The 21,275-nt window shown below is 38.9% G+C and overlaps 1 protein-coding gene across 6 annotated transcripts in view; it reads left to right on the forward strand.

The window, feature by feature from the left end:
- PCSK5 (proprotein convertase subtilisin/kexin type 5) overlaps positions 1 to 21,275 on the forward strand; it is a 256,533-nt gene that overhangs the window by 137,815 nt on the left and 97,443 nt on the right. For 4 of the 6 annotated variants that reach the window (XR_012621526.1, XR_012621525.1, XM_074811734.1 and 1 more), the window contains exon 10: positions 6,774 to 6,877. Coding sequence is in view for 4 of the 6 variants with exons in the window: in XM_074811734.1 (XP_074667835.1) it covers positions 6,774 to 6,877 (104 nt within the window). In the remaining 2 variants the exon portion in view is untranslated. The other 2 variants (XM_074811732.1, XM_074811733.1) reach the window with 2 other exon arrangements.

Consider the following 21,275-nt stretch of genomic DNA (forward strand, 5'->3'; position numbering starts at 1 on the left):
TCCTTTGAAGAAGCCAAATGAAAAAAAAAAATCTTATGTTGCTGATGGAAGAATACATCATACATCCCCAAGTGAACTGCATGCTCCACTACCTATAAGCCAATGCATGTTTTCCAACCCATGGTATATACACTGCAGTTACATAAGTAAGAAGTAGTACCCGAAATGGAGGTATTAATCTGCTGTTTCTACTGTGTGGTATACTCAGTGGTATAGCTTTGGAGAGAGTCTGTTTTCTTCCATGATTCTCTTCACATGAGCTATATATTTCATTTGTCTTTGGTTACATGAAACCAAGACTAGAACAATGTAGTGCTGGGAAGAGATAAAGAATTTCAGTGAATTCTGATACCGACAATCCATTCAGAAAAGTGACAATGCACCGCATTCTTCTAAAAGACAGTACAACTAAGTGTAATCACTGAGATGAAAGGAAAATAGAGTTCACATTGCAAGGGGTCAAGAGTGTCAGAGGAAGATACTCTGGATTTCTGAAAACTGCTCAGATACTTGCCATACTTCCATTATTGATTGATTTTCTTACAGAAAGGAGAAAAGCAGTATACTGTCTGGCAAGGGGCAGTTTTGGATACAGAGAACATATTTCTGTGTTGTCAAAGTTATGAGGGGTTTGCTTGTTCATGGAGGCTAAAGTTGATGGCACAATTAAAGTGAACTGTTGAAGTGTTGTCAAGTGACCTGTATACGTAGGCTTCCAGTGTAAGAGAAGGAGAAATTACTGTCAGTCCATCAGCTTTAACTAGGTCTTTGCTCCATTGATTGACTGCTTGTTATAAAAGGGCATGCTGAAGTGTGTGAGTTAGAAATCTTTTTGTGAATCTTTGCATATTTGGTAGTTTTAAAATAATGCTCTTAATGGTAAAGTGTTTGAAAAACATAAACACAAATGAATGCTTAATTTAGAACCTGTGTTTCTCTTGAGCTTTAACCACCTGCGCCACTTATGCAATTTCAGTTATTATCTTGAGATTGACTTGGAAGCACTTTCCTGAATTCAGGTCACCCTGTGTTTCCCATTTTAAGGTCCTGTTTTCAGTTACATGTAACTTTGCCAAAGCAAAATCGTTTGGTCTGAAATTTTCCATGTAACTTGCTTTAAAAAGGTTTTAAGAAAATTCCGTCCAGACATTTCTTAAACTGAGTCTAGGTTTAAAAAAAAAAAAAAAAGTTTGACTGTGATCATTTTTAACTTTTTCACTGAGTTTTACTGTGTCTGTGCTTTGGAGCAACAGCTAGAAATAGAACAAGTGGATAGCCGTTGCTCTGGTGCCAGGGCAATGCCTTTTACTTTTTATAAGCTTTTCAAAAATCTCAGTTGGCATGTGCTCAGTTGAGAGTTTTAACAGCTTGGCAGCTCTATCCCCTGTAGTTTCTTGGTTCTCCAAGTGTTCCCCAGCCTCAGCTTTTAGAGGCTTCTTAGGGTTGCCTCTGAAGTTGCTCTAAGGGGTGCTGCTGGCAGTTCAGCTTGAGAGCAGGGAGCCTATCTGCTTTTCCCTGTCTGTGTTCTTGCAGAGAAAGGAAAATGAGGAAGATGGAAGAGGAGCAGGTTTGCTGGATTGCAGTCCCCCTGCAGTCTTTCTTTTGAGATTCCTTGCACCACAGTATCATAGCTCAACTATATGGAGATGCTGCATGAATATAAACAGAGTGACATAAAGTACAGCCAGACATGAACTGATAAAGATGGTGTTGTACAAGCAAATATTATTACCTTGAAAAGATGTTCAAGAAGCTATAGCTTCGAATGGAAAATTATGATACTGTAGAATTTGTGAGCTTGAGATATTTAAGATTAATATGTTTAAACATGAGTGATTTACTGAAGTTACTTAGTAACTGTTGAAATGGACAGATCCAGTGTGCCTTTCCACAGTGAAATTCGGCAAATATCAGGACACTTCAGCCAATATTCCTGTCCATGGGGCTATATATTGGAGTTACTAAGACAGGTAATAGGGTTGCAGATCTCATGGGACAATACAGCTGATTTGTAAGTGATAGGAATGTATTTTGTTTATAAATTTATCATAAAGCCCTTAAGGGTAGTGTTATGTAGAAATTAGTGATGAAAATGATATCCTGCTGCTCTAAAAGATGTCTAGGGCACAGAGACTCCTTTTTATAGCAATAATTAATCCATGTCCATTCTCTCATAGCCAAGATTTCCAAAAAAGGTTATTTAATACTTCCAAATTGAATGGTGATCCTTTTCTTAATCTGTCCTGTAATATTGTGTTTTTCCTTGATTCTGTGGAGAAAAGTTTATTGTATTCTTCCAGCCATTCTCATCAGACTCTGCTATTTTGGCAAGAAATATTTTCTCAGATAGGCCGCCTTTGTCACATTCAAATTGCTGGTTATGAAGATAATGTAGCAATCATTATTCATGTTGCTAATGATATCATTTTGCTAAAAAAACCCAAACCAAAGTGTCACCCTATTTGTTTATTGCATTGAGAGATATTTTTGCTAATTGTCTCTCTTGCACCAATTATTTATTCTGAAAATTATTTTTGGCACAGTATCTTTATGCAAAAGGATAGAGTCTGAATACTTTGCTATTTCCAGGATTAGCCTAATTGCCACTAGGAAGACTAGTTGTGGAATGAAGAGATCAGATTTGGCCAGAAATGTGATCTACTATTTCTAGAAGCAACCTGCTTAAAGATACAGTTAAATCGCAAATGATTACTATAATTAACATATCTGCCCTGTTTCATTTTTTCTCATTTGCCTTGTTTCATAAACATTTTGAGAAGCCTGTACCTTAGAGTATAACTATTGGTTAAGGACACAACATTCATTATTTTTTGGCTGCTGTACAAGCACTTTTGTATGTAATTGTTCTCACTTCTGCTTATTCTGGTTTGATTTTTAGTATTGTCTGGTATGTGTAATCCCAAGGCAATTTCAGATGAGACATTGAAAAAAAATTTTCTGGAAGGAAATTGCTCATTTTTTGAAATCAATCCATTATCAAACAGAGTTAGTACTGTTCCTGTTAATGCATTTGTTCATTTCAAGATGTTTAGCCATTAATTCTTCTGAGATTAATCAAGTGGTAAATCAATTAACATCAGTGACATCTTGTCTGGATCTGGGGCCCACATGGCTAGCAAATAACTGTTTACTCCCTTAGGATCCAATTTTGTCATGTTTTACAAATACTTGACCAATTCTGTGATTTTTCAAGATGCTTTAAAATTGGCTGCTAGACTATCTTGTTTAAAAAAAAAAAAAAAAAAAAATTCCTCTTCTTTCTCCAAATGTACTGCTATTTTGACGTCAGTCCAGTTTCTTTCTTTTTTTCTCTTTTTTTTTTTTTTTTTGTTAAAGTTTCTGAAAAAAATTGTGGGCACACAGTTACAGACCTATTTGGCTTCAAATGAGTTGTCTACTGTAGAGAGAAAACTTCACTCTGGCAATAGCTCAATTGTTAGTATAGTGAAGGTCCTGTATAAGGCTACCAAAATTGGTTTGAATATTGTTTTTATGCTGTTAAGTCTTTTAGATATAAATATGCCCAAACTGTCATTTCTTGAGAAGAAAACATAAAAATCTTATGAATTATACAGTAAGCAAGCAGATTTGGAAGTTGCATAAGAGACAAACTGATTTAACTATATAACATGTCATATCCTGGAAATCAGACCTTTGATCAAGGTTTTCTGCCCCAGAAATTCTTACATTATATTTATATGATTAGATTAAGATGGCAGATCAACAGTGAATGGCTCAGTTTTAAAGATCTGCCATGATTTTTGTTAAACCGTGATTCTGATACATAATCTAGTTGCTGACTGAGTGACTAAATCCAATTTATGAGAGGTTAATATTATCAAGGGAGGACTGCTATATCTTTAGATCCTTTATCTAGGCATAGTTAGATCCACCATTAGATCCATCATTCCTCTTTAAATAATCAGTTGAGTGTGCCCTATCTTGAATCTCTCCTTTAGAAGTTGAGAGGAGTATTTTAGTGCCTTATTTTTCACCAGTAGCACGGACAGCTTGCTTTATAGAATAACAGATTGTTTAGATTCCAGATTATAAAGAATGCAGCTCTCAGGATTCCTGGAGGTCTTCCTGAAGGTTTGAAACATGTTTTTCTAAGACTTTACACAGGCTCCCACTGAAATTCCTGAGCTGGTATAAAATCATATTGATTTTTTTTCTTGAAGCATGTTACGTGACTGTCCAAGCATACCCTATCTTACAAACCCTTAATGCTCCTTACATTCCATGACTTTTTTTTTGCTTTTTTTTTCAGTCATTTTTACCAGCTCAGCTGGATAAACAATTACTGTCATTCTAGTCCAACTGTCTAGTGTGAGAAATTCCACTTTAAGAAAAAAAATTTATCTATGGGCAAATTAATGCTTTAATAAGTGCTCAGGGACAAGGCATCAGCTCTCCTTAAAAATAACAGAATAATTTAAACATGGGAATACCCTTATATCTTGTAGCCAAAACCAGAGAGAGATTGAATGGCCATGAATTGATAGAGCTTGGAAGGAATTACAAAAAAATTCTGGCTACAATTAATAAGAAAATAACTTAAAAGTCATCTTCATTCTTCAGATTATTCCATCTCCTCTTCCTGTTTCAACAGGCGTAGACAGGACTTCCTGTGCTGACTCTAGAAGAATACATGCTGCCTCCTGTGGTGTCCTAGCTGTAGGTAGAAAGGTGCTAGGTTACATCAGCATACCCATGGTCCACACACACCCACTGGGAAATATTCTGCAATGGAAAAGATACAGTCAGAATTAAAATCATATATTACTACAAAGGAAACAAGAAGAATATGTATACTTAAATGGTTTGGTCACTGTCTTTGCATTATTCCTTACCATCTTGTTACATAAAAGAAGTCTGACGTTTTTAGGCAACTCCTACTTGTTTTCAAGGATAAGGATTATAAGGCTGTTGTAAAGTAAAATGTGTAGAACTCAGTTATATGTGAATGAATGTCCTATAAGTCCCAAGTTTTTCTCTCCTATATGGAATTATGGACCATGGTTCCGAAATTCGTTTTTATTTTCAGTAATTCCACCAACACAGGTGAACTTCCAATGGCTAATACCCATGAATATATGTCTATGTGCACACAGAGGATAGGCTAGGGGCAAGTTTTTTTATAAACAAGTAGACTGCAGGTTTGCAATAACTTCTGCATCCCTACTGCCTTCTCCTAAAGCTGCAGCTTGTGGGAGCTGAAATTTGTCACCTGAAAATCTAAATTTGATGCATCTTGAATGAAAAAGGAAGTGATAATTTTTTATAGATTATCACATGTATTCACTGATTGCTTCCTAATAGCTTGATTTCAGCTTGCAGGATTAGCAGGATTCTACTTCCATATTTAAGTGCCATAAATCACTGATTGCACAACTATTTCCAAAAACATATTCTTTTGACAAAACAAGTTCTGGAAGATGTGAAACAAAGTGTGCAGGATGCCAATCCACACAACATTCATTTGTGTACATCAAACAGAGAGACGAGTGAGATTTTTGTCTTCCACTGTCAGGGGGACTTAGATAATTGTTCTGCATGTTTGCCGTTACCCTGTGTCTGCTTCCCAAAGAAATTTCTCACTGAAATTTCTAGTAACGCCACTATGTGTTGGTTTAAGAGTGTAGAGTCCCTGCATGTGATGGCAATGTCCCACTCACCCCTGAAAGTGACCAACTCAACAGTCACCTACAGGTTGACCTTCCCCATACTTTTATGGCTGTTGCCTTGGTGTAGTTTTTACGTGTAAGTGATAGCAGAGCCTGAGTATCACGCCTTAAAGAAAAGTGCCAGGAATAAATCACTTGCCTGCTGGCCCAAGTGACTTCTTGGTCTGCGAGACACAACAATATGTGTTAAGGAATTGAACCAAGGTTTCCCAGGTTTTCAGTGATTGCCTAGTCCTGGACAGTGGAAACAGCCTGGTTCATTCTGGTCTATCTTCATCATTATGACTGAGTGCCATGCACCATTTTCTAAGAAAGGAAATTCTCCTTGGGGTGGATCTAAGAGAAACAAGAAAACTATAACCCCTAAAGATTTACTCTAGTCCTACAAGATAAATGGATATTAATGTCATAGTGAGGATGCAGACAGCATCTTCTTTCACCTTCCTGGTAGGCAGGTTAATAAGAATCTCGTAAAGGAATACACATCTGTGTAATCGGGCACTTGCTCTGTAACTATTCAGATTCAGTGCTAGCTGCTTAGACTTCTCAAAGAATACACATAGACCCTTAGTGAATTCCAAGACCAGGGATAATAGACAGATGAATAACAACAGAGGCACCTGAAATAGCTTCAATAAGAGCTGAAAGTCTAAAGGAATTGCCAGCTTGACACACAGTTAGTAAGATTTAGTAGAGGTTTTTAGCAAACCAACATTTTGCTTTTTTTTCCCTTTGTACTGGTCAAGGTAGATAACATACAGTAGCTGGTGGTCATACAGATTGCCTCTGTGTGAAATGTACTTCATCTTCCCTTAAATTTTATATAATATAATATTATCATATATCATTATAGTCTGTTTAATGCAGACCTCCCAGCTGTATACATAATTTTATACAGTAATTCTGTAAAATTAGGACATGTTCTTTTGAATGGACCAAAGGAAAGCAGAGAAGTGAAATGAGGGTTGTTCTGGTTTGGATACTTCTTAGCTTACATGACCTAGTATCCCAATATTCTGGTATAACATGTCTGATCTGTGACTTTGTCTTTCCCCTTTTTCATAGTCCATTTCTGACCTGGAGAGACATACAGCATATTATTGTCAGGACTTCACGTGCTGGACATCTGAATGCTAACGACTGGAAAACCAATGCAGCTGGTTATAAGGGTGAGAGCTCCCTTTCTTTTTTACCATCAGAGGCAACATCTTATTTGATATTTTTGAAGAAGAAATAATCTCAAGTAGTTTGTTTATCCTTTGAGACCTTTCAGACTCAAACTGAAGGGCCTGTATTCTCTTTTATAAGCAAAACCTCTTAGAATGACTAAACCCAAAAAGACAGCTACAAAATGGATTGACCAGGTCTCCTTAGTCCCTTGCAGTCCTATTTCTTGCAGTTGTGGCAGAAAACTAAGTAAATTGATGGGTTTTCATTTTTCCTTGTATAGCTAGTATACTGATAAAATAGTCTAGAGTCGAAGATACAGCAATTTCTAGATTCAGACCATGTTCTCATTCAGAATTGTTGACAATTTTGATTAAAAATTACAAAAAAGTATTTTCAAGTTTCTGTTTTGTATGATTCACCCCACATTATTTATGTTTAAGATTTCTGTCACATTTAGGATAAAATCAAATCTTGAGCTATCAGGACTTTTAACGGGACAGAAGTCATACAAAAATCAGTCAGTTGTCATGTAGGTTTCCAAAATTTTGTACAGTCCTGTAATTTTGTATTAAAGCTACATCTTTTTAACTTCTTTTCTCTTTTGTAATGAAAGCAGAGGCAAACGTTGGTGCTATTAAATAAGATCTATATTTTCAGGGTAACTTAAAACTGGACCTTGGATGCATACATTTCATTTCAATGCAGATTGCCTTCTGATTTCCATTCACTAAATTCTTACTGCTTTCAGTTTGGATTGCAGCTAAAAAAAAACCCAGAATGGCTTATTTCTGTTTCTCTTTTTGTGAGAATTCCACCCAAGACTTCAACACTTCTTTTAAGATGACATTTGAACGGTTTTGTGCTAGGATCTCCTGAGAGTGTAATATACAAAAACCATCAAATCTTTACCCTAGTTTCACTTTAAAACTGAAGCCTAGCTTTAATCTATTTCAGATCAAGGCACTGCTACCATAAAGCATCTTTAATATATCATTCTGACCTATGACATTTCTGCTGAAATGGAATAGAAACCAAACCAAAAACACTTTCATTTTTGGATCCAAACCAGGCTCTAACTACAGAGGATAGATTTAGAAATGGGTATTTGACTCAATCCCCCTCATCACATGAAGGGTCTGACATTCAAGAGCCCGGTTTTGTCCCATTTACCAGCGCATGCCCACACACAAAACACATACGTAGTGAGAAATAGATACTTCCTTAATTGCAATAACATTATAGTATTTGTTATTAAGAAATGTTTCCCAGGATTTAAAAAGTTTTGGCAGGAGATTGTGACTGTATTATCATTTTGTTGGAGCTATCTGAAGTTCAAACAGTGCTTTTGAAGTAGCATAAAGTAAAGCATTTTTTTTCTGTAATTCTATACATTCTATATTTTTATGTTTTTCCACTTGTTGCCCAAGAGAGGCAAACACCCTGTGAGGCATTTCACAGCAGCTGTCACTCATTATCCAAGGAGAGGTCACACTAACACACCAGCAGTAGCAGCATTGGCAGCAGAACTTGCACAGTTGCACCACTGGAACCTGCTTATTCTGAATCCTTGGAGCCACACATTTTTCTATGCACTGTAGCAGATAAATAGTGAGGAAAAGGGCTGAAAAAAGGTTTCTCCTCCACTTGCGCAAAGTCACAAACATAAATAAGCTCAACTGAGGGACTGGGATTCAGGAAATACAACTTGAGCTGGCAGAGCTCTGCTTTAGACTCCGTGGTGAAACTGAAAAAGAGGAAGACAAACTAAGTGCCTCGACCTCTGTGGAGCTCAGGAATCAACCTTAACCCAAATAAAAGCACTAGTTTTAACTAAATTATTTTGGCAACTTACACTGAGCAAATGGTTCCAATAAAAATGCAGCTCTCTTTAAACCTCTGTTGGTTTTGGAAGAAGGAGAAGCAAAAGATTTAGATTAAATCACAACATCCAAACCTGAATTCAAAAGGGGGTTTGCACACCACTGCTGGCAAGACTGAAACAGATTTTTTACTATTGCACGTGGCAATATTTAGTATAATATTACACTATTATCCTTCACTGTTGCCAAGAGTAACAATTAAAGTATGGTTTTTCATAGTGAATTACTCTGATCAGACTGAGTTCCTTAAGGAATTGTATCATAATTTTGTTGATGGCAAGATCCATATTTCTTCCACAGCATGTTCTTAAAAAGGGAAGGGGTGGAAGATTTTTTTTTTTTACATTAACTAAAGCAAAGACAGTCACAAGAAACAATCTGCCTTTCTTCCATGCATACTGGGGAAGAAAGAAGAAAATTAGAAGAAAGAGAGAGACAGGCTTGCTCCTTTAGAAACGAGAACGGAAAGGGTGAAAACAGCAAAAACTTGGAAGGACCTCGCACTCAACAAAGGGTCAGCAAGAGCTGGTAGTTTAAAGTGGGTCAGCATGCCTTTTCAGGGGACTGTTTTGCTGGGCTGCATGGCAACCCTGTCCCTTGCTTTAGTTCCTGGCAGTGTTTCACCATTGCAGAACACACAGAAGGAGCTCACAGATGTCATTACTGGTTGCAAGATCTCCTTTTTTTTTTCTGTCTTACATTCATAAAAAGAAAGATTAACTCATGAAAAACACCTGAGACAGCCAGTGATTTGCTAAAGCAGTGCCCATTATTTGTTTAATTTTCTGGCAAGTAAACAGCATTCATTAAATACATGTCAATAGAATTAACTCAAGAATGGGCAAGAATTTTTTCTTGGTAATTTTTTTATTACTGTTTTGTTGTCAGCCAGCATGTATCTTTCCTCAGGAACTTATTACCTAGTAGTCTTTAAAAGAAAGACTTGAATATTCATTTTGGGATATTCTCTGGTTAGTCAGTTGTACATATAATTTTTCACTAGATAAAGAGATATGTTATGCTCAATTTTCCTTTAAAATCTGAGGGGTTTTTTATAATTAAAGCAGTTAATTAACTAATTATATGAAAAAATACTAGGGATCATCTGTTTTTGTGAAGATATCAAAACTGTTAGTCTGTTTTTGCTATGACAGATTGATATGCAAAGGCTCCTTGTTCTGTCAGTTGTTTGGTCAACAACAGAGCATGCAATTGCATTCATAAAAAGGGAATTCTGTGTTAATGCCAACTTGTCTCTAGGTTGAAAGATACAGAATGAAACACTGCAGTTTTAAGAACAATGGTGAAATCATATGAACAATTCTTTATCTGTAAGTGAAGCTCCAAATACTGTCAAATACTGTCTCTGGGAAAACAGACCATTCACAGTGAAGGAATACTATTAATTTGCAGGGAGATTTTTAGAGAACATCCTTCACTCTTCCTGGCTCTAAAGTGTAGACTGTAACACTTCAGTACAGTGAAATAAAATGCTACTGAAAGATAAAAAGAAATCAAAACTTTAGTGACTTTTTTTCATTTTCAGGCCATTCCTAGACCCAGTGAAGGTATTCCTCCTACAGAAACTGAGAGTCATCTCATTCACCAGGGAATAACAGACTAACAGAGTTATGTCGCATCCCTTTAGGTTAGCCAAAGCATCTGCTGCTTCCACTGGAGAGTGACCATGGGAGGGAATTGTCACTTAATATTTCACAGCCTTTTAATATAATTGCTTAATTACAGTATTTAATAAAACTGATGATTATTCTCATTGCAGGCAGAGCATTACCAGTCTGGGAATGAGAAAGAGACAAGTCTATCTATGCTCCTAGATAGAGACCTAGATTAGCCAGATTTAAGTTTCTGTAGGGTGACCAGTAACTAGGCACAAATTCAGAGACCAGCAACAAAATCTTCACAACAATGTGTACATTTCAGAGAATAAAAATAAACTCTTCATAAACACCCTGCTGTGTATTTTCAATAGCTTTAAAATTATATTTTTAATTCACTGTTAGAAGGTGACATAAGACTTTTGAGAAATAGCAAACACTTATGAACGGTTATGTCAGCCAGTCAAAGCTGTTCATCTATCAAAAGACCTTCCAATCTTAGAGACGCTATCTGATATTTTCACATGCCGTTAGCAGCCAATATCAACTATCATGCCCACCCCTAATTCCCATACACATGGTACATGGAGTAAGTGAAATACGAGCTTTGAGTGTGGCTGTTGTAATGTCCCAATTTTGGGTAGTTGGCAATCTGACACCAAACACATGAAGTTACATTGGTCTTTGTAGGACTGAGGAAGACCGTACCCTATGCAAGCTAGACTAATGATTTTTTGTGCTTGAAAGATTAAGCTGATGTTTTCAGGCACACAACTTAGCATGCTTTTGGTAAGTTTCTTGTTCAACTTGTCAAACATGGGCAAATGCAAGCTATCTCACATGTTACTCATTTCTCTCTCTCTCCCAGGGCTGTGTTGGCTCAAGGCAGTATTTCCTCACTAGGAATGCCCCTAGCGCCATGTCCTCTGGCCACCTGCTCTTCTCAGCAGGCCCATGGCTTCATTGCCAAGCCGTGACACAGAGCTATTTCTGCAGCTCTACACCATCCGGCAAATCCCCTTAAGCCAAATTTTGCGTCCAAATTTTGTGTTAGTGCTTGAAAAAGGCTCCAGCTCAGTAGTGTTGTTCTCTAAACCACTGGTGTAATGATAACATCATCAGAAGAATCTGACATCTGGAGTCCTATTCACTAGACATTAATGTACGTGATTTAAATGTTGTAGGAATTACATTTATCAAGAAACAAGTGTATAACATACCATTTTCAAATGTGAGCCACATAAACCAGACCTTACTAAGAAAGGTTTTTCATACAGGCAGTGATGAAGTTGCAATAAGAAGTCCAAGGGCAATCAAATGAGACTTCAGGGCCTTGGGATGACTGGTTAAGGGATCAGGAGCACTAGCAGTGTTCTCCTCTATCCTTCCAGTTGCAGGAAATTATGAGGGAAGAAACAGGAAGATCCAGAAGATCAATACCTGGCTCCAAGCCTGGTGTCACTGGCAGAATTTTGGGTTTTCCGATCATGGGTCAGTCTACGTGACACCAGGCCTGCTGGTGACAGACACAGTACACCTGTCTCAAAATGAGAAAAGGATCTTCCCACAGGAGTTTGCAGGCTCATTGAAAGAGCTTCAAACTAGATTTGAAGGGAGAAAGGGATAAAACCAGGCTCCCTAGAGATGAGCCTCCTTGTGGCATGCCAGTATTTGAGGGGCAGTGTGCAAGTGAGGTCCTCCAGTCTGCTCCACATTGTGCTGAGTACACTAGAGCATGTTTGAAATGTCTCTGTACTAATGCACACAACACCTTAGCCATCACAGCAGAGGTAGGGATTGGAGATCCACACAGCAACAAAGACATAAGGGTTGCTGATGTGTTAGAAATCACAGAAGTGCCTGAGAACAATCACATAGGAATTAGGGCTTCTCCCCCAGAAAAGGTGTCAGAATCAGTAACCCAACTGAAGTGCATCTACACCAATGCACGCAGCATGGGCAACAAACAGGAGGAGTTGGAAGCCATTGCGCAGCTGGAAAATTGTGATATAGTTGTAATCATGTAAACATGATGAAGTGACTCATACAGCTGGAGTGCTGCTAATGGATGGCTATAAACCCTTCAGAAGGCATAGGCAAGGAAGGAGAGGTGGTGGGGTAGCCCTTTATGTTAGGGAATGTTTTGACTATCTGGAGCCTGATGATGGTGATGAAAGTGTTGAGTATTTATGGATAAGAATCAGGGGAAAGTTCAACACGGCAGAGGTCATGGTGGTAGCCTGTTATACACAACCCAACCAGGATGAAGAGACAGATAAAATATTCTACAAGCAGCTGGGAGAAGTCTCACAATCACTAGGCCTTGTTCTCATGGGGGACTTCAACTTACCAGATGTCTGCTGGAAATGCAGTGCAGCAGAGAGGAACCAGTCCAGGAGGTTCCTGGAGTGTGTGGAAGACAATTTCCTGACACAGCTGGTGAAAGAGCCAACTAGGGAAGGTACCCCACTGGACCTGCTGTTTGTGAACAGAGAAGGACTTGTGGGTGACGTGATGGTTGGAGGCTCTCTTGGGCATAGCAATCATGAAATGATAGAGTTTTCGATTCTCGGAGAAGTAAGGAATGGGGTCAGCTGAACTGCTACCTTGGACTTCTGGAGGGCAGACTTTGGCCTGTCTAGGAGACTAGTTGACAGAGTCCCTTGGGAGGCAGTCCTGAAGGACAGAGGGGCTCAGGAAGGTTGGACATTCTTCAAGAAGGAAATCTTAAAGGCACAGGAGCAGGCTGTCCTCATGTGCTGAAAGATGAGCTAGCGGAGAAAAAGACCGACCTGGCTGAACAGAGAGCTTTGGCTGGAACTCAGGAAAAAAAAGAGTTTATGACTAAGAGTTTATGGAATAAGAGGCAGACCACTCGGGAGGACTCCAAGGATGTTGTGAGGTTATGAAGGGAGTTAGCCAAAGCCCAACTAGAACTTAATTTGGCTACTGCCATAAAAGACAATAAAAAATTTTTCTATAAATACATTAGCAGGAAAAGGACGGCTAAGGAGAACCTCTATCCTTTATTGGATGCCGGGGGGAACATAGTGACAAAGGATGAGGAAGAGGCTGAGGTACTTAATGCCTTTTTTGCCTCAGTTTTTAACAGTAAGGCCAATTGTTCTCAGGGTACCCAGGCCCCTAAGCTGGAAGACAGGGAAGGGGAGCAGAATAAGCCCCATAATCCAAGGGGAAATGGTTAGTGACCTGCTACACCACTTAGACACACACAAGTCTGTAGGACCAGATGGGATCCACCTGAGGGTACTGAGAGAACTGGTGGAAGTGCTCACCAATCCACTTCTAATCATTTCTCAGCAGTCTGGGCTAACCAGGGATGTCCCAGTTAACTGAAAGTTAGCAAATGAAATGCCCGTCTACAAGAAGGACCAGAAGGAGGATCCAGGGAACCTGTTAGTCTGACCTTAGTGCCGGGGAAGGTTATGGAACAGATCATCCTGAGTGCTACCACGCTGCATGTACAGAACAACCAGGTGATCAGATCCAGTCAGCGTAGGTTTATGAAAGGCAGGTCCTGCTTGACTAACCTGATCTCTTATAACAGGCTGACCTGTTTAGTGGCTGAGGGAAAGGCTGTGGATATTGCCTGCCTAGACTCTAGTAAACCCTTTGACGCTGTTTCCCACAGCATTCTCATGGAGAAGCTGGCTGCTAATGGCATGGACAGGCATACTCTTTGCTGGGTAAAAAACTGGCTGGATGGCCGAGCCAAAAGAGTTGTGGTGAATGAAGTTAAATCTAGTTGGCAGCCAGTCACAAGCGATGTTCCTCAGGGCTCAGTATTGGGGCCAGTTCTGTTTAATATCTTTATCAGTGATCTGGATCGAGTGCACCCTCAGTAAGTTTGCAGACGATCCCAAGTTGTGCCGGAGTGTTGATCTGCTCAAGGGTAGAATGGCTCTACAGAGGGATCTGGACAGGCTGGATCGATGGGCTGAAGCCAATTGCGTGAGGTTCAACAAGGCATGAGTGCTGGGTCCTGTACTTGGGTCACAACAACCCCGTGCAACGCTACAGGCTTGGGGAAGAGTGGCTGGAAAGCTGCCCAGCAGAAAAGGACCTGTTGGTCAACAGCTGGCTGAATATGAGCCAGCAGTGTGCCCAGGTGGCCAAAAAGGACAGTAGCATCCTGGCCTGTATCAGAAATAGTGTGGCCATCAGGACTAGGGAAGTGATTGTCCCCTTGTACTCGGCAGTGGTGAGGCCGCACCTCAATTACTGTGTTCAGATTTGGGCCTCTCACTACAAAAAAGACATTGAGTTGTGGGAGCATATCCAAAGAAGAGCCATGAAGCTAGTGAAGGGTCTAGAGAACAAGTCATATGCAGTGTGATGGAGGGAACTGGGTTTGTTTAGCCTGGAGAAAAGGAGGCTCAGGCAAGACCTTATCGCTCTCTACAACTATGTGAAAGGAGGTTGTAGCAAAGTGGGTGTCAGTCCCTTTTCCCAGGTAACAAGTGATAGGATGAGAGGAAATGGCCTCAAGTTGCACCCATCCAACAAATCCAAGGTTTAGATGGTGTATTAGGAACAATTTTTTCACCAAATGAGTTATCAAGCATTGGAACAGGCTGCCCAGGGAAGTGGTTGAGTGACCATCCCTGGAGGTATTTAAAAGATGTGTAGATGTGGCATTTAGGGATATGGTTTAGTGGTGCACTTGGCAGTATTAGGTTTAGGTTTGGACTCGATGATCTTAAGGGTCTTTTCCAATATAAATGATTCTATGATTCTGTGTTTCTAAGTAGGCAGTTGACAGCAAGAGTTCTGAAAAAGCAAGTGTATTTTTGGAATAGACAACCTAGCCATACATACATGACCAAGTCTTTAACAGATTGTTGGATGTAAAGTCTGAGAGAGATGTTGGCACTCACTCACATAGGTAGGCATTAGTCGTCTATTAGTTGAACTGATTAGATTAATCTGAACACTTTTTGACTTGCCCCTGCTTGGAAGTTGTTTGAAGTGAGAGTAGTGTTTAGTTTACCACCAGGAAAGGAGAGAAGCAAACAATCTACAATTAATAGCTAGTCTAACAGTGAGTTGAAGTGTCTCCCCCAGCCCTGACAGAACATGTATGATAGGAAAAGGTCTGTCTCCTCAGGGATCTCAAACCATGATTAAATATCATAGGAATCATAGGGTGAACACCATAACCTTTATCATTGCTTCATACAGAAAGCTTTGTTATAGGTAGAGCAAGTATCGTAGGTAGATTTGGAAATTAAGATAATTGAGGAAAAGTGGAGTAAAAACTTGTGGTTTTTAGGAGCAAGTTTAAACGGATTGTCTTTTTATTGTATGGTCATTGAAACCTTTCTTAGATGGCTCTTGTTTCCGTTCCACATGCAACAATTCAGCTCACCGCTATAAATAAAGTTTTCTTAAACATAATATTAAAATTGCATTAGGAATTTTTTCAGCGCTTCATATGTTAAACCCAAACAAATTGCCAGGTATCTGAACTCTGCTAGCCTTGAGAGAGACCTAAAAAATCTCTTTGGGATTTGGTGAAGGTAGCTGAAAAATACATTGAATTCTGCAGCCGAGATCATGGTTATTGGAATTTTTTTTTCCCCTAGCACAAATTGAGATGCAGACAATGTTACTTCCAGTTGAAAGACATGTAAGATCAGGGATATATCTGTATAGTTCCAGAGATGGAGGTGTACAAAGGAGGAGAGGGAATCTCTCAAGAGAAGCCAGGGAGGTGTCATTACTTCTCCCAGCCTCAAACTCTTTATTATCAAACTTTCTCATTACTCATCGGGTCTGCAGCACTGTTTTCTGCTAGGTCTGAAAAGCAAGGAATGGAGCTGTGAATGTAAAACAATCTAAGCAGAAACTTGAGGCCTGTGCTGGGATATATAAAGAAAAGTAGATTGACATTTTGTGTTACAGTTGGTTGCTTTCCTAGGGTCATATTTTGTGAGTCAAACTTACACATGTTGGAAAACGTAAATTAAATCTCTCTAAAACAGGAGTAACAGCAGGCAAAAGGCAAAATTAGGCTTTAAATTTCTATTACAATAGCACTCAGAATTGTCACCGAACCATGATCAGCATAGCAGACAAAGAATTTAAAAAGCTAGTGCCTTTGCTCAACAACTGACAGACTTTATGTCCTTTTCTGCTAGATATAAAGATATGCACAATTACTGTGCTCTGCAGCTCCTAGTATTCCAAACATTGCCAAGTGGACTGACAGCACTAACAGGATGAATGCCATGGGAATTATAACCTTTGGCATTATTTTCTTTTAACAAACCCAACTCAGACCTTTAGCAAAACTCTGCAAAGGATGGGGGGGGGCAGGGAGGAAAGGGGAGGGATAGAAGTCTTCCCCTCATAACCTAACAGTCTGCCACTTAATGTGAAATGTAGATTTCTATTTTGCAGTATTAAGAAGGAAGAACTGGGATCAACAAATTTAAAAGGTGAATGATAAACTGACACAATTCTCCAAAGCAGAATGCTTTAGGTATAGACAATGAAGATTGCGTTTTAAAAGGAAAGTCCTTAAAAGTTAGATACATTTGCATAACCTCTTTATATACTAATTATTGAACCAATACACTTGTGAGAATGTTCTAGGCAATTATCTATCCGTACTTGTATTCATCCATCACAATGGTGAACATCTTGTGGGGGGGTAGTTCTGTCTTTTTTAAAAAACAAGCACCTACCCTTGAGAACAGCAAAGCTCTTCATTGCTGTTGCTTTGCTATAGTGTATTTGAGTAATTACAAAACTGTCAGTTGTTTTATTATTAGAGTGTGTCCACTTAGGTGGAGCTAGGATTTAGGCCAGTTAGGAAGCAGATCACACCGTCTGCTATACATATTTTAAGTACTTAGAGCATCCTGTCAGGCTGCAGAACATCTAGTAATAATAGGAAAAGATAAGGGCCCACATAGGACAACTCAGATCAGTGAGATGCCTGAAGTTGTTTATAACTGTATCACTTCTTCCCTCCAGAAGAATCAGCTATTGGGGGGTTGCTTTTAAGTCAGGGGATGCAGAAATTCATCCACAGGGTCTATTACCAGCGTTACTGGTCCACCTATCTGTGTTGACTTGATATTGTTTAACTGTTTTGCTTCAGGTTACTGCTCAGAATCTACTACAATAACTCTACGGGGATAGTGTGAAGTCCGCTTAGTTAATTAATAAATTCTCTGCTTTGGGCTGAGTTCAGTATAGTTTTAGTTCTAAAAATCACCATAGTTGCTATTAGATAATCTGCAAAACACTTTGTTACGACCTTCTGCATATTTGTGTATATCTTTCCTCTGCCAAAATCAGTTGCAGAGCCCTATGCTCACTCAGGAATTAGTTTGAGTGTAAATATCCCTCTGGAGCACCGACTCTTCTGAACAGGCACAGCCACTGTGCAAGACAGACCAGGAAGGATGTTCTGCACCATGTGTCTGGTATACTTGACAGCACAGGAATGCTATCTTTGTGTATCCTGCTAACCATCCGTCAGCATTTCCACTTACAGTGCTATTGATTCATCTGTCATCATCTGTTCTGAGATGAAGCCTAGCATAGAGGTTCTCACCAGAAGGTGTTTTTATTGTTTGATAGGGTGAAATTACATTTGGCTGCTTTTGAGTTATCAGAGAATCCTAAATGTATCTCTGAGGGTAAATTTGCTCCTAACAGAGGAAATGAGTACATTTTCTTAAAAGGTGTTCCATTGTGCAGTCACAAAATGGCCTTTGCTGTTTAAAGAAAACTTTCAAGCTGCCGTGTTTTTCAATGGATCTCTGCTTTTTGGGAAAAAATATCCAATATAAAAGGACTATCACTAGTTAAAAAATTATAGCCTCTATTACTGTAGATGCTCCTTACCCAACTTTATTTCGGCAAACTTTTTTCTCCCTTCTAAATGCACATAATCCTCAGATTTATTCCATTCACATAAGCTGGCTCATTTCAAGTGATATAAATGAATATCTTCAGTAGAGGCTTTATGATTTACAGCCAAATGCTGTTGCAGAAAAGCAGCAGCTTGTCTGTCATAGCAATCACGAGCCAGCATTAGTTGGGTTTTCTGTTTCTATCACAACTCTGCTCCTTCAGAGGCAGAGAAGTAAACTAGTCTTCCTGGTCACTCTGCTAAGGTTTTCAGCAGGGCTCACCGGTATTTTCTCTGACTCTGGGGAAAATGTCCCCATATGCAGGGCACAGTGCTCTGAGGACTGCATTAACCTGGTTTACTCATATCTCAAAAAGCTCTGAGAATTAAATCAGGAACTGATTCAGGTCTTGCTGCAGGCAGGGGAGAACTTGGCATGGCCATGCTGGGTACACATGAACACTCAGTACTGAGTGTGGACCATGGGGTGGCTGGAACCCAAGACTAATGTCTTCTGCCTGGAGGCTGCTAACACTCTTGAGAAGGGGAAGTATTTGGGTGATACTTGCTGTCACTACTAGTAGAGTATGACTTTGATGCCCCAAAAGTGTATTTCACTCTTAGTCCTTTTGGTTAGACAATGTCTATGCTTAATAACTATATGTGTTTTAAATTCCTAAAGTAGTTAAATACTGCCAGGATGTGAATACAATTATGATCTTGGATTTAATTCCTTAGTGGTTTAGGATGGTATGTTTTAGGGCTATTTTTTAATAGGAGCTTTTTGACAGACAGAAAAAAATGTAAAATCCAGAGGGCTGATCTTTTTTTGTCAAATCTATTACCAGATAAATCCACAGTTAGTATATTAATGAAGAAATTATTTGTACTAATACAAAAATCAGAAGTGGACATAAACATAACTGGAAGCTCAATAAAAGCAATTTTTAAAGTATTCTGTTAGCACCTTTCTGACCACAAAAATGGTCAGAAGGCTGGAACTCTCTCCTATGAAGAAAGGCTGAGAGAGTTGGGGTTGTTCAGCCTGGAGAAGAGAAAGCTCTGGGGACAACTTATTGTGACCTTTCAATATATAAAGGGCACTTATCAGAAAGATGGAGAGAGACATTTTACCAAGGCCTGTAGTGACAAGAAAAGGGGCAATAGTTTTAAACTGAAAGAGGGTAGATTTAGATTGGACATAACGAAGAAAATTTTTATGATGAGAGCGGTGAGACACTGGAACAGGTTGCCCAGAGAAGTTGTGGATGCCCCATCATTGGAAGTGTTCAAGGTCAGTTTGGGTCAGTTTGAGCAACCTGATCTAGTAGAAGGTGTCCCTGCCCATAGCAGGGGGGGTGGACTAGATGAGCTTTAAAGGTCCCTTCCAACCCAAACCATTCTGGGCTTCTATGATTCTATGATATAGACACCCTTCAGTTTCTCATTGTGCATCTTTGTAGCTGCCACTTTTAAGACAAATCTATTAGGCAACTTTATCCTTCTCTGGTGTGATGGTACAAGGAAGAACTCAATCTTCTACTATCCTTCAGAGTTTTTAAAATACCTGGATTTAAGGGAGTTCTGTGGGGAGGGAGTACTGAGTTTGCTGTTTGCTTTGTCTTTAAGTATAAAAATTGAGTGGTTGGTTCTGTGTAAAATATAAAAATACAAATAGTGTGCTTAATCTGAAAAGCATGAGGGAGTTGGTTTTACAAGCAACAATGAAAAAGAATGTTCTTGCACGGTTGTGTTATTGGCTTGCAAAGCAGCTATGTGTTTCAGAAATCACATCCAGTTATCACAGATTACTGGTCATAGGTTGACACGAAATGGGAATATGGCTGAAACAAGATAAATTCTTATTCAAGATCAATGTTCTCTTAGTTCAGACATGACAAAACAAAACTAAAATAATTTAAGCCATGTGTCATAACATTTCTCCTTTTTTGTCTCTTAATTTTCTTTAGACAGTCCTGATTGAAGCATTTTGATGTATTAAGCAAATGACAGAATCTAAAAGTAACATAAAATTACAGCTTTATATTTTCAAATAAAATGTCAAATATAAAAGAAATATTGGTGTAGGTCAGTTTGAAGTGTTTATAGGATGAGTAACTTGAGAGTCTCACATCTTCTAGTCTTGCTAAGCAACATTTAAGAAAACCACAGTATAAGGGGCATTTTAGACTATTATTTTGTTGGTCTTATTTTGGATGAGACTTGCTCAAGATCCTAAAATAACATAAATGAACAAGCCATAATAATTTACATATCAAACAGCTGAATCTAGTTTACGAAAGCTGCATATTCCTTATTTGACAAGCTGAAGTTATTACCATTTCTCTCCTGATTTAGTATTTGATATGTGTATACAAAATATTTACATTTCCAACACTGCTTTCACAGAACAGAAAATTAAAGGCTGAAAATATAGCAGGGAGAAAATATTCTGCAATGTTTTTTGTCAGATGAGTAAAATAACAAGGGAGGCTGAGCATCCAAGCTACTGATGAGACATCTTGATGACAGGCAATGAAACTGCAGCCTAACAAATCACATTTAGCTGCACTGAAGCACTGGAAGTGTTGTGTTTTCAGTGTCTGGGCCCAGTTTTCCTGGAGTCTGCACGATTCTGCGTTATGATTTATCAACAGCAGCCATTCATATTTCTCTTAGTCAAGTCAAGTGGGATATACATGCTGCCTTTAGATTTGGTGGTAGCTTTACATACTCTTTGTATATAAGTGAGAAAGTTGTTGAAATTTCAATAACAGTTTCAGACAAAAACAAAGGGATTATGAAAAAGCCAGGCAAGTCTATCCAGCAGCCAAGCAGGCCCTGATTTCATGGTGCGCTAATAGATTAATTGCTCCAAGGATAAATAAATGGACTTTAGCTCCCAGAAATGTTATTTTCTTTATATGAAAGAAGAGTAAAGAGGCCAGCTAAAACTCAATATTTACTTTGTGTGGCAGGAGTCAAGTTCTCTGAAACTTGTCTTACATCTATG

Source organism: Strix aluco, chromosome Z, assembly GCF_031877795.1.
Source record: "Strix aluco isolate bStrAlu1 chromosome Z, bStrAlu1.hap1, whole genome shotgun sequence".
In the NCBI taxonomy this organism is placed as follows: domain Eukaryota; kingdom Metazoa; phylum Chordata; class Aves; order Strigiformes; family Strigidae; genus Strix; species Strix aluco.